The 13,016-nt window shown below is 37.2% G+C and overlaps 1 protein-coding gene across 2 annotated transcripts in view; it reads right to left on the minus strand.

Annotated features, from left to right (window-relative positions):
- Positions 1-12,991, minus strand: part of LOC128091254 (dynein axonemal heavy chain 5-like) — a 142,481-nt gene extending 129,490 nt beyond the window's left edge. Inside the window, exons 1-12 of one of the 2 annotated variants that reach the window (XM_052704307.1) lie at positions 12,553-12,991; positions 12,058-12,244; positions 10,392-10,492; positions 9,423-9,611; positions 9,258-9,332; positions 7,197-7,283; positions 5,160-5,231; positions 4,054-4,077; positions 3,041-3,142; positions 1,417-1,603; positions 531-696; positions 344-437 (exon numbers count right to left, since the gene is read on the minus strand). In XM_052704307.1, coding sequence (XP_052560267.1) covers positions 344-437; positions 531-696; positions 1,417-1,603; positions 3,041-3,142; positions 4,054-4,077; positions 5,160-5,231; positions 7,197-7,283; positions 9,258-9,332; positions 9,423-9,611; positions 10,392-10,492; positions 12,058-12,220 — 1,260 coding nt within the window. In that variant the 5' untranslated portion in view covers positions 12,221-12,244; positions 12,553-12,991. The remainder of the gene's footprint in view (positions 1-343; positions 438-530; positions 697-1,416; positions 1,604-3,040; positions 3,143-4,053; positions 4,078-5,159; positions 5,232-7,196; positions 7,284-9,257; positions 9,333-9,422; positions 9,612-10,391; positions 10,493-12,057; positions 12,245-12,552) is intronic. The other variant, XM_052704308.1, reaches the window with a different exon arrangement.
- Positions 12,992-13,016: the final 25 nt, after the last annotated feature.

Raw genomic sequence — 13,016 nt, forward strand, 5'->3', positions numbered from 1 at the left:
AGAAGCAGCCTATTTTCAATAATTCTAGAAACAATATGATAAACTTTCAGGCATCACAACTGTTGAACTGTACAGCTGGAGAGACACAACATTGTTGTATTTCTGTGTTGCTTTACTTTTGCACCATTCCACTCAGTATCTTTAAGACTGACTTCCTTTCAAGTTATCCATTTAACTTCAGGATCACTGGTGTTACGTATTTCAACCGAAGGAGAATAAACCACAGTATAAAAAGAGCATAAACGCCACAACTATTCTTAGCGTTGTGTGCTCACTTCTGTGTGTATAAAATTAATTCAGTACTGCATTTGTTAAAAAACTTTTATTAAAACATAGTAATTACCATCTCTTTCCACTGCTTTAATGTCTTCGATCTTGCAGCCTGAAGAATACTTATAGTTTTCTTTACTCTTGAACTCTTTATGTCATCTAAAAGGCTTTGAAGAAGGAAACACACTTAAATCTCTCTTGGAAACAGAGTTTACATTTATTTATAATAATAAAATAAAAAAGAAAGCTTCTTTTTTAACCTATTAAATAATGACATTCTTGACTTCCAGTGTTCCAGCTCTGCAGATGGACCAATGTCATCGGCTTCCCTTCTCATTTGTTCACTCTCCACTAACACTTGTCTGATCTGTTTGATCCAAATCATTAACACCTCTTCAAGTTTCTCAGTGATCTCTGTGTTACTGCCTTCAAAATCAAAAAAGAGCACAGTCTCATGAGTACCAAAAAGTCTTAAACTATGTTTTTAACTATAGAGATGAAATGTTTTTGGCAAATTTATACTAAGACTCCACGTAAACTGAGTATATTCAAATCAATGCCAACAAAAGGAAAAGATTATAACAAAATGCATATGTATGTGTCTTACCTCTTCTTAAGAGCCATCAGTGGAAATTGGTCTACCTAGGCTAATACAGGGCAGAAGTATTGAGTGCTTTGGTATGACTTCACTCTGAAATTCCTTGCAGTGATAAGAAATGGTGGAAGGTTCAAAGAGATATAACCACCCATTTTCTTATATATTTATATATGTGTGTGTGTGTGTGTGTGTGTGTATGTGTATGTCTTTTTGACTCACAGTCTTTGACTTTAATATTGGATAAGATTTCCCCAGTGTCAAAGAAAGCAAAGAATATACACAAGTCTTCACTTGGCAATTACTTAGCCAGCAAACCAGGAAGAACGAAGGCCAGTGTCTGTGTGATTAAGATAAATGAACTAAAGGACAGAATTGATGATTTTCTGATTAGACAGTTTTAAATCTGACAAGAGTCAACAGAAAAATGTATATAGATCAAGGAAGCAGAATTAATTCTTCAAAATAAATGTTTACTAATGACATAACATTTATTTTCTTAGGAATAGCATCACTATCCAAGTGTTCACTTTGCTGTAGGAATTACTTACCTGCAGTTATGTAGTCAGATGGGTTCTGTAAATTACTGACATAAGTATCAATATCCAGCTCTGCAAGCTGAATTCTATCTTCCAGATTCTGCCTTGATGATGACAAGGTATCCACAAATCTATCGACGGAATATAGAAAATCTTGTATCTGGCTGTTCTTCAGACCTTCTTTCACAGCTCCCCAGTGCTAGTTGTTTAACAATTAATGAAAGAAAAAGAAAAGAAATTAAAAAAAAAAAAAAAAAAAAGATAAAGTAAAATAAGGATCGTGCATTCTTATGTTCCTTAAATTATTTATTTATTAGAAAGCTATTTCTTACTTATGGCAGTATATTAAGGTTTATCAGTAAACCTCTCTGAATGTGCTCATCAGTACTATGGCATAAACATTTCAAAGTGTACATTGATTTAATTATTCTGTTACATAACATCTTTAGTAGAATGGAATCATTTTCAGAGTGTCTAGTAAGATGCTATATTTTGGTTTTAGGAGAAAAACAGTGTTGATAACACACTGATGTTTCTGTTAAGCAGTGTTGCATAGAGCCAAGGCCACTCACAGTGAAGGGCCCAAGGAGCTGAGAGGGAGAGAGAGCTGGGACAACTGACTTAAATTGGCCAAAGGGATAGTCCATACCATATGACACCACGTGAACAGAGTTTTGAACAGGGTAGGAGTTCATTTCAATCTCTTCCACTGCTCAGGGGACTAGCTGAACCATTTACATGTGCATAACATACATACACATATTTGTCATAATTATTATCCTTTTCTTTTTCTCTATCTTAGTAAATAGTTTTATCTCAACACATGAGTTCTACTTTGTTTTCTTTTCAATTCTCTCCTCCATCCCACCGGAAAGGAGGGGAGTGAGCAAATGACTGTGCTGCTGAGCCACCTGATGAGTTAAACCAGACAAGAAGACACAAATCAGCATGAGGCACTCAAAAAGTAAAAGACATCTCCATGTTCTCACACTCAATGTTCTTTATTGTTTTTCCCCACTCTGATTTGGCAACTTCCAAACAGAGAAAATAGATTTTAATCTCCCTTATTACTCCAGGTTTTGAGAAAATGCGAGCATAAATTAATAGGATTTGACACTACCATTCTCAAAAGACACTGAGGTTTATTCCATTTTTTACTTCTGGACATGTACTTCTAGAAGAAACAGAACCAACTGTGATGCTCTGCAAGCTCCATTAAAAAAAGAACAACTAAGTGATGCTGAATAACCTGGCTGCGAAAGCGCATCCTGTCTACACTCTGGAATAGAACTATGGACAGATCTTTAGCTCTACCAGAAGGACTTGGCATTTCTTTCAATCCAAGCTTAATACAATTAGAATTAAATGATCACAGTTTCGCCTTCGAACGGAATGGCTGTTATACCATTTTCTACTTTGTCATGAGCATTGCAACTGCTGCTATTACTTGAAAATCAACAATAGCTATATGAATTTCAAACACTTAAGTATAAATTGAATGACTCTCATAAAGGCCTATATTTGACTTGCATATTTTTATGGCCAGCTTTTTGTTCATCACATGCACAACGTACAACAGTCACTTACCTTAATTCCAAAAGTTCTTGAGAAAAACAAAATCTGTCTATTTGATTACCTGTTGGGATTTAAGCGCTGGTATCATGATCTGAGACAAGAACAATTCCAGACCCTGAAGGATATTTCCATTACAACAATCGAAGGTGCCAAAATTCACCTCCTTTGGGAAGAAACAAAAGGTAATAAAATGGACGTAAACTTTTACATTATACTATTTCAGTAAAATTCAATACAGATAAAGCTCATCACTTCCAACATTTCATGAGGAAATTGCCCCCGATACAGAATTTGCTTTTGCTATTAATTAAAATTCAGCTGGAAATTCTAGGACTTGCCATACTCACCAGAAAAATCTGTCTCATATTGTAGCAAATACTTCAGTAACCAGTTAAGATTAACCACTTAATAGCAATACATTAATCTTAAGACAATTTTATGTCTATATTTCTCCAGTAGAAGAATGGCTTCCATCTATCATAAGGGTGTAAAAATTGCATGCCTTCCTAGTGTTATTCATTTATGGACTAGTTGGCTATTCTGTTACTGCCATTTTGCCTAAATAATGCATATACATTCTGAACCCGGACCATGAGCTCTTTACCACCCATACTGTCTAGCTATTGTGGCTCTGTGTGTATTTCTTATTAGCAGAAAGGGAGTCGCATTCAAAACTTCCAAACTGCACATACACTGAATTTTTTTGGCTTCATCATAATGAAAGCTTCACTGATCTGGAGAGAATATTCAGTAGTGCCTTGGAAGCTTCTACTCCCAACCTTTTCCTGTGCAAAGACAGCAATTCTTAAGTGTTTTTGGAATGCCAAGTGCAAATGAATTTCTGGATAGGATTTGAAACAAAAGATTCAGCTGTTTCTGTTGAGAAATAGGAGGGGGGAATCCTTCTATTTCTGTGACTCTGAGATTCCCTTTTCAAATATTTCTACGCAGCTCTGCAGGACAAACCAAAATTTGCTAAACCAGTCTGAGCCCCAAGCTTCATCAGTGTGAAAACTGGCTGACTTAAAAGTAAAGTTGTTTTATCTTCTGTGCCTTCTGAAAATTTTGCCTAACCTGCAGAATCAAGTTTGACAGCCCCTGCCAAAAAAAGGTGACCACAAGAAAACCAGAGAGAATGCACCAAGGCAATTAATTGAGTTCAAACAACCATTAGCACAGGTACCCAACTGAAGTAGGACTTACAGAGCCAGAGAATAGGAACCTTACAAACTACTCCTGCACTTCTGGATCGGGTATTTGTAAAACCTCTTCTACAAAGCACACAGTCAGGAACTGAAGTACTAATTTCCATGACTGTAAGCGAAAAACATTTCTTACTACTTTTGACTGCTCAAATAGAACACATTAACCTATTAGTGAAGAATAAAAAGAAAATATCTGTATTACTAAAAAGAGTGCATGAATATTTTTGAAAAGATAATTTCAGGGTTATCACATTTTCCTCTTTGTCTACTTTTTAGAATTGTAGAATGGCCTGGGTTTAAAAGAACCACAATGATCATCTAGTTTCAACCCCCTGCTATGTGCAGGTTCACCAACCACCAGACCAGGCTGCCCAGAGCCACATCCAGCCTTGAATGCCTCCAGGAATGGGACATCCACAATCTCCTTGGGCAACACAGATGGATCCCCTTCATGAAAAAATACAGCAAGTATTTCCCATGCAAACATGTATCTCTGAAAGCAATAAAAGGTTGTTCTGGTACTTTTCTTATACTCTAATAAAGCTATTAGGGACAGAAAAACCTTGCTTTAATTTCAAGGATGAATGTTATTTTACATATTTTAGAAGACAGAGCTATTTAAATATGGCATATCCAAAATTCAGGTTTGTTCATTATCAGAAAATTTCTGTATCAAAGACTACATTCCTTGCCTCCAATAAGTTTATTTTTCATGGTACATTAATAATGAATTTTTATTATTTAAATTTTTGTTTTTAATAATATTGCAGATAGATAGCTATTTTTGTAATTATTAGAACATTACTTAATCACAAAAACATTTTTGATGAAAAGAAACTTTTGTTAAAAACACTACTAAACATTTTCATGAAAACACTCCCCATTTCCTTTTCTGATTCCAGTAGAACTAGCTGAGTTGAGTAAAGGTTTAAGAATTTTAAGTGCACTGCAAACATTGCAAGATTTTTGACTGACCTGGCAAACATTTGATGCGGTTATAACTTTATCTGACATCCTTAGGAAAAACGCACAGATTCCTGTAAAGTTCTGTGAAAAGCACAAAATACATAAAGATAAAAAGAATACACATTTACAGCAAAAGTAATCTACTTAATAACATGTTGAAAACAAAATTCAGAATATATATATTACTGAAAAAAGTAGTGAGCTGTTTGTAAGATGTTTCAGCACATCAGAAACACCCCTCTGGACTGAGCAGTCCAATATCACATCTCTGATGGGAAAATGCAGTTTAGGGAAAGCATGCGAGCAATGCTACTTCCTGTGCTCTGTTCCCTCACATTCACATTCCCTCACCACCTGCAATACATGTCTGAGAGCTGCTGGATAACTTGCTCCTGTCTAGTCATTTTAGCATCCATTTATGGACCTATCCACGATACTGTCTAATCCTTTTTTGATTCTGTTGACGTAAGTTCAGTGAAGAAAATGAAATATATACTCAGCTTTCAAATATTTAGAATTCATTTCATACATACTTAGACCAGAATGAACCATCTTAAAAGGATGCTTTTCTTTTTTTTTTTATTAACTGAAAGATTACTCAAAACTTCTGATTGAAATATTTTAAACAAATTTTCATCTTTCTTTTTTTAATGGACTGCAGTAATGTAAGTTTCAAATCAGCTCTGCAAACCACGCTTATTTTTAATCTATTAATTAAAATAACTAAAAAAAAAATTGAAAAGCCTTTCCAATTGACTCAGCTCACAAATTATTCAAAAGAACAAATAATCCTATTTACAACAAATACAATTCAATTGTACAATGTAATATGTATTATTCTTTGTTGTACACTGCTTTTACACAATACCATCATGCTGGACAGTATGGGCACGTGCAAACAGAACATCAAATGCTTTCTACTGGAAAAAGAGAATTCATAAAAATATAGTTTTGTGCAGGAAAATATCAACTTTGGCCAAAAATTCTATTTTTCAGTAAGAAATCTCAAACAGAAACTTAGTGCCACTGAAGCTTAAAATCTAGCCATTTTCAATCTATTCATGAATTGGGGGAAAAAAAAAAAAAAAAAAGCCATTTCTCATTTTCTTTTTTTATTATTTTTATTACCCTTTTTACGGTTAAGCAATGAAAACTCTCCAGGCTTGCAGAGTGCAATACTGACATAGTTCTCTTGATGATAGTTTACTTCAAAAATAGAAAAATTCATCCACGTCTCATGATTATTTTTTTATTCTTCACTTCCTGTACAAAATGGCAAAGAAGCTCTCACACAGCAATACCAGAGAGTAATGCTTTCATACTTTCCCATTCTCCAGACAGTTCCCTCCCTAATCCTCTGAAAGCAGGAAAGAATTCTGCAGCTGTCCTTTATAACAAACATGTTAACAATGTCAGTGTGAGCACAATGAGAAAACAAAACCAAAAAATCATTTCAATGCCTTATTCAAAGAAAATTGAAGATGATACACCTAATTGCCCCCAGAAGAAATCAACAGAAAGAAAATAAATTCAAAATCTTAATGACACTCCTGAATAATACTTCAACATTACATAAGGATGTAGTTATAAGAACTAGAATAAAGGAATTAGTAAATATATTTTTGGAGCAATGGGCAGTATTATTATGTTCTATTAAGATAAAGGAATAACACCATTGCCAGAAGAAACCACTGCTATAGCACAAATACAAGGAAATACAAAAACACTAAAGACGTGGGATGCCATGTTAGACAGGCCAACAAAAATGTTGAGACTTAAAATAAAACCTTGTTAAAAATTGTATTATAAGACTTTCTCTCTTATCAGACAGCAAAATCCACCAATCTCCACTTCTTTCCAGATCAGATTCATTACTGTTAAATTCCAATCTCGGTTCAAGAAACGTGGGAAGAACGTGGACTAAGTTCTTGAATGCTAATCGTGAGTTATAAAACATTGCTTTAATGCTGCACAACTGTAACAGTACTCTTTTCTTCCCCTCCATTTTCCTTTGCAAATGTCAACTAAGAAATTTTTCAACAATACCTCTGTAGAACCTGTGGTAAGAAATAACTTCTTCTGAAGGAAACTGTTGGTTGATCCATCTGACCTCAATGAAGCATTTGATGTTTGCTGGCAATTGAATTATAAATACAAAGTTAATACAATAAAAACTACCTTTATAGACATACATAATCATATTTGAATATGTGAATAACAACTAAGCACATCGTGAATCAGTAATATCCAGGTAGAAATTGCAAAGTTGGATTTATTTGGGGAATAAGCCAATTAATTAATTTGACTGTACCCAGTAAACAGTTTCTTCATCTTGTTATTTCAGAAAAAAATTGAAGAATAATGGAAAAAAAAAAAAAAAAAAAATCAGAAAATATGTAATGCAAATGAATATTAAGTGCTTAATGGAGCCATTTCTTCCTTGGAAACAAATGAGATGTCTCACAGAAAGTGTCATGTGACTAGTCTGCAAAGTCCCACTCCATCAGTTGGATCCTGCCAACAACATGGATAAATTTTGTTTTATGCCCATATCTCTAATCATGTATCACACTGAAAAACTTTCTTTCAGAGAAGCCTTGCCTCTCATTCTCCTCCACTGAGACATCCCTCTTCATTACAACCTCCTCTCTCTGAAGCAACAAAAACACGTAAGCCTGATCAAGACCTACTTCCCTCTCATTTTCTGACACAGACATAAGTAGAAAATAATTTGTGGAACCATTCAAGAATAGAAGAGAAAATCATGTGAAAATGGCTTGTGAACACCTCTTTTCCAAGTTTGAGGAGAGAACTCTTCCTAAAAAGTCAAACTTACAGTTCCTGCTGGACCAAATTACGTGAGGTATGACATACATCACCCTCAACACCAAATCATATTTTCTTACCACTATGCACAGTCTCAAAAAAAAAACAAACAAACAAACAAACAAAAAACCACCACATCTATTAAATGCAGAAATGAAAAATTTCACTTAAGCCACGTTGGACACTTATTTCTGCCTTGTCAGCTACGGAAAATGCTTTCAAGATCTTAGTTTCATCATGACTCAAGTCAGAAGAATGTGTTCATCCCAGAGACGTGCATATGCAGTCCCAATGAAATGAAAAACTGTTTTTGACAGCTGAGCTGATTCTGTACTTTGCAAAGTCTCTAGACAATTCCAGTAATTTTCAGAAATATAGGTTACTATGAATGTGTAATTCTTTCTTGCACTTAAGAGAATCAGGCACTAAACATCAGTTTTTCTCCCTAACAATCCTAAGATACCATCTTCACCCATTAGTCCATCATAACATAGTTCCTCAGTGGCATAACCAGAAAGAATTCTGGTAGGACTTCAGCAGTTCAGGGAGCTCACCACAGTCACATTAGGCAATTTCAAGATCATTTAGCACCTTCTCATATCACATGCTCAGTGGAAGTTGAACATATGATTTTGGGTTTTATGAACAGGCTCCTCAAAATTGAAAGGGAAAGAAATACAGCTTTGGGACCACAACTACCATATTTTTATTTATCATTTTCCAAGCTTAACATTCTTCTCCAAAGCACAAGACAGACCAGGACATGAAGAAGCCTTAATCTAGAAAGAAATTTTTCTCCTTCTTGAATCTGTGCTTTACTATAATGGAGTTGGTACAGTTCAAACCAAAGGACAAAGAGATTCTTACTCCGACAGTTCCCCATTCCTCTAATACTTACATCAGCCCATCTAGTCCTTTTAAACTCTGAACACTGTGCATACTTGACCTCACCCTATGTGTTGCTTTTTGTTGTATTTTTTTTTTTTCCTTGAAGACTGGATTAATATTTTGTCCATTTTTATGTTACTTTTTATGTAAATAAAGACAGTATCAAACAATGCCACAGGGCATTCTCCTGTTTCCATACAAGTCAAGATGGCAGTGTCTGAAGAATGAGATTCAGATTCTTTTCCATTTTCTTTGGCACAAAGAAAAAAAAAAAGTTGCTGAAAGTTTGCTAGGATTTCCTTTATTTTGCCACAGTTATGTGATTTAAAAAAATAAATAAAAAAAAATAAAATAAAAAAAGCTATTTTTGCAGAAGCAATAATAGAAACATACCTGCAAAACATCTTGGTAAAAGAACAGTAACTTTTTAAGTCCGTTAGGAGCAAAGAATTGTTCTATAAGTTGAAACTAAAAACAAAATTACAACAGCATTAATTGTGAGGTAGTTTCAAAGAACTGGAAAGTTTGGAAAGGTATTTAATAATAATAAATACTTACCTTGTCATCAGAAATAATGGCCTCCTCCACTTGCTGCTCACTTAAATCTATTCCATCTGATAACTTTGATATCAAATACTTGTATCTTTCATCTATCTGAGATCTTCTCTCGTCTTTGGCGACTTTAGCTTGCTTAGCTAGTTCTTTCCTAGTTTCACTGGAAAGCACTATACTTTTCTTACCAGTTGTCTAGAAAATAAAAGTTTGTTACAGACAGATTGTTTTTCCCCACAGTTATTTTATATTGCATTTAAGGATTGTATTTTTTACTGTTAATCTTTAAGGTGTTTTCATAACTACTTCAAGCAGGACCATGGAAAGATTGTATCAAAGAAAAAGAAAGCAAAAATAAAAGTCACTATTACTTATTAAAAAACACTAACAATTAACTTGTTAGTTCAAAATTGCTTCCCAGCATAAAGCAGTTACCATAGAAACTTCAGAACAGGACCTCAGAATCAGATACGGATCCTGGCACTGTAATGGCTCTTATTTCAAATCGCAGCTTTACAAATCTAGCTTTCAAACTTCTAAATGTCCATACTCCAAATCTGGGACCAGATCCATTACTACCTTCTCAGCATTTTAACAGACAGTATCAAGTTATTATCTCAGTGGAAAAGAAAATAAAACAAACCCACCATAGAATCAGTCACCACTGGAACAAATAAATAATTGATATTTAATATGCAAGTCATATATAGGAAGTAGAAAAGTGGTAAAGAAAAAAATTTACGTAGGCAAAAGGTTTTTTAAAGGCACAGAAAATAAATGGCCTAACACTATATGATTTTTGAGTGTTTCTACTTCCTTACAGTCAATAGATGAAGCGAACTCTGTACCATCCAGTACTAGACCAAACTTTGTCTAATTTTGTCAGTGACAATTTCAAGAGCAACTTGTGCAGAAGAAAATTTAACAGGCAAAAGGCAGCTGAGTCACCACCTCTATTAGAATGAATACACTTGCCGGAAGAGCAGAAGCCCAAGATGATCCTGTGATAGCAGATTCTAGTTCAGTGCTCCTTGTCTTCATAACCCCTCTAAGTCTACGATACTTACTTTCGGTGCCTAGGGAAAAAGAAGCAATGTAGAATACATGAGTATTAGTAGAAATCTTTAGAAACTGTTAAGGGAATATCGTTTAATGGCTGTATAATCAATGGATATCGAGATGTTACAATCACAATATAATCAAGAGAATTAGGCAAAGTGGACAATGATAACAAAAGAGAATAAATGGAAAGCTTACCCTTATGCTAAGCTCACCTACAAAACATCAGAAGAGGCGATCTCCAGAAGAGATCCTTCCCCACTGGTAGCCAGCTCTTAAATAGGTCTAGGAGCCAGGCTCCACCCCTTCTGGCAGCACAGGTGAATTGCCTTCAGCTGTGCTCCTCTGGCTGACTCATGGCTCGCCTCAGGTGATCAATCAGAGGTTCAGGCCGTGACTCAGCAGTTCCCATACAATGGCTTACAGCAAGTCACATTATTTATTTTTTCTCAAGTTCTATGTTTTAAATGGTTTCTTCATACAGAAGAATAGGTAGGCAGAATTCTGTGCTCTCCTCAGCGAACAAGCCAGTCATTTCACCGTAGATTATCAAGTTGGGCAGGTATATCTTTCCCTTGCTGAATCCACACTAGAACATCAGTCAGCTCCCTCAGTGTTTGTGAGTCCATCCTACCAGAGCCCATGGACTCACTTTTGTTCAGTTTGCTTAAGTATTCCCTGGCCTGGTAGAAGAGGATGAGGTTAGAGAGTTCTTAAACGAAATGGACATATCTAAGATAACGGGTTACTGCCAGGAATGCTGAAGGAGATGGTGATGTCCTTGAGGAGCCATGCTTCATAATCTTTGAGCTATTCAATCTATTATTACTGCTAATATTTTTTAGAAAAGAGATATTATGCTATATGCCATACTGTATACTATAGCATACTACTAATTTTAATTCCAGAAAATTTGTTCTAATCACATTACTATGATTCAACACTAGGAACTGTGGTAAGGGATTGGAGTTAGCACTATACTTGGACTTATAAATATAAGTATATGCACGTGCATGTACTTGCATGTACTTATTCATAAAGCTGAAAAGTGTATGTCGTGGTTCCTACACTGGGACATTCCTAAGAGCATGTATCCACTCAGTGTATGTGAACAACTGATATACATTTAAATACTTCACTAATCAGTTGCTCACATTATTCCTGGATTTTTTTCCCCTACACAGTAAACGGGAAGTATCATAGAATGGCCTGGGTTGAAAAGGATGCAATGATCATCGAGTTTCAGCCCCCCTGCTATGTGCAGGGTTGCCAACCAGCAGACCAGGCTGCCCAGAGCCACATCCAGCCTGGCCTTGAATGCCTCCAGGGATGGGGCATCCACAACCTCCTTGGGCAACCTGTTCCAGTGCGTCACCACCCTCTGAGTGAAAAACTTCCTCCTAATAGCTAACCTAAACCTCTCCTGTCTCAGTTTAAGACCATTCCCCCTTGTCCTATCACTATCTACCCTTGTCAACAGTCGTTTTTCATTCCTCTTTATACACTCCTTTCAAATACTGGAAGGTCACAATGAGGTCTCCCCCACGCCTTCCACAGTACTTACCACTGCTCTCTCTCTTACCCTTTTTTAGAGCAATGAGGGGTGGACAGAGTTCAGTGTCAGTTTTGGATGAGGGCTGCATTCTCCCCAGTTGTGCTGACTCCTGCTGCGCAGGGAGATCAGGAAAGGAGTGCAGCTCATCTCTCCCCCTGAACTCCGCCTCATCTCCCACAGCCTCCTCCATCTCCACCACCACTCAACCATTGACCTAAATCAACAAAACAGAAAATGACCCTATAACGCGATACTGTTAACAATCAATCACAGTCAGCACGTGCATCCCTGTTGTAGCATCGCAGAATCACGCAGTCGTTAAGGCTCGAAAAGACCTCTAAGGTCACGCAGGCCAACCCCCAACCCACCCGCGCCATGCTCACTGACCACGTCCCTCAGAGCCGCATCCGCACGGCTCCCGAACACCTCCAGGGACGGTGACCCCCCCACCTCCCTGCGCATCCCGTGCCGCTGCCTCGCCGCTCTATTCTGAGAAGCAACGTTTCGCTCCGCCAGTCCCACCTCCGCCGATCCCCCTGCGCCGGGCTGCGTCCTGCCGAGCTCCCTGCTCGGTCTCAGCGCTCGCAGCCTCTCCGGCACTGCCCGCAGCTGCTATGGCAACCCCTACACAAACGCAGCTGCCAGGCTGCGAGTTGCAAAGCGTTTGTCCCCGTTTCCCACGAGCTTCTAATTTAACTCCTCTCCTACGCGTTTTGTAGCGTCCCGCGGTGTTGTACGACACACAGCTCCAGGCAAGCAGCAGCACCGCGCCTCGGTAGACCCCAGAGCCACCGCGAAAACAGCCAAGAACAATAAAACCGTCTCATGCTGTTGGCTTCTGCATTTAATTTATTGAAGTGATCTGAAAACCACAGGGGCCGCAAAACGCCCCGATAGCCGTTCCCGAAAGACCAGCTCCCAACACCAAGCACGCTCCCACCTCCGACCGACCACACGGCGCAGACGCGGGTGAGGCGGCGCAAGGC

This window comes from Tympanuchus pallidicinctus, unplaced genomic scaffold (assembly GCF_026119805.1).
Source record: "Tympanuchus pallidicinctus isolate F22 unplaced genomic scaffold, pur_lepc_1.0 scaffold5, whole genome shotgun sequence".
In the NCBI taxonomy this organism is placed as follows: domain Eukaryota; kingdom Metazoa; phylum Chordata; class Aves; order Galliformes; family Phasianidae; genus Tympanuchus; species Tympanuchus pallidicinctus.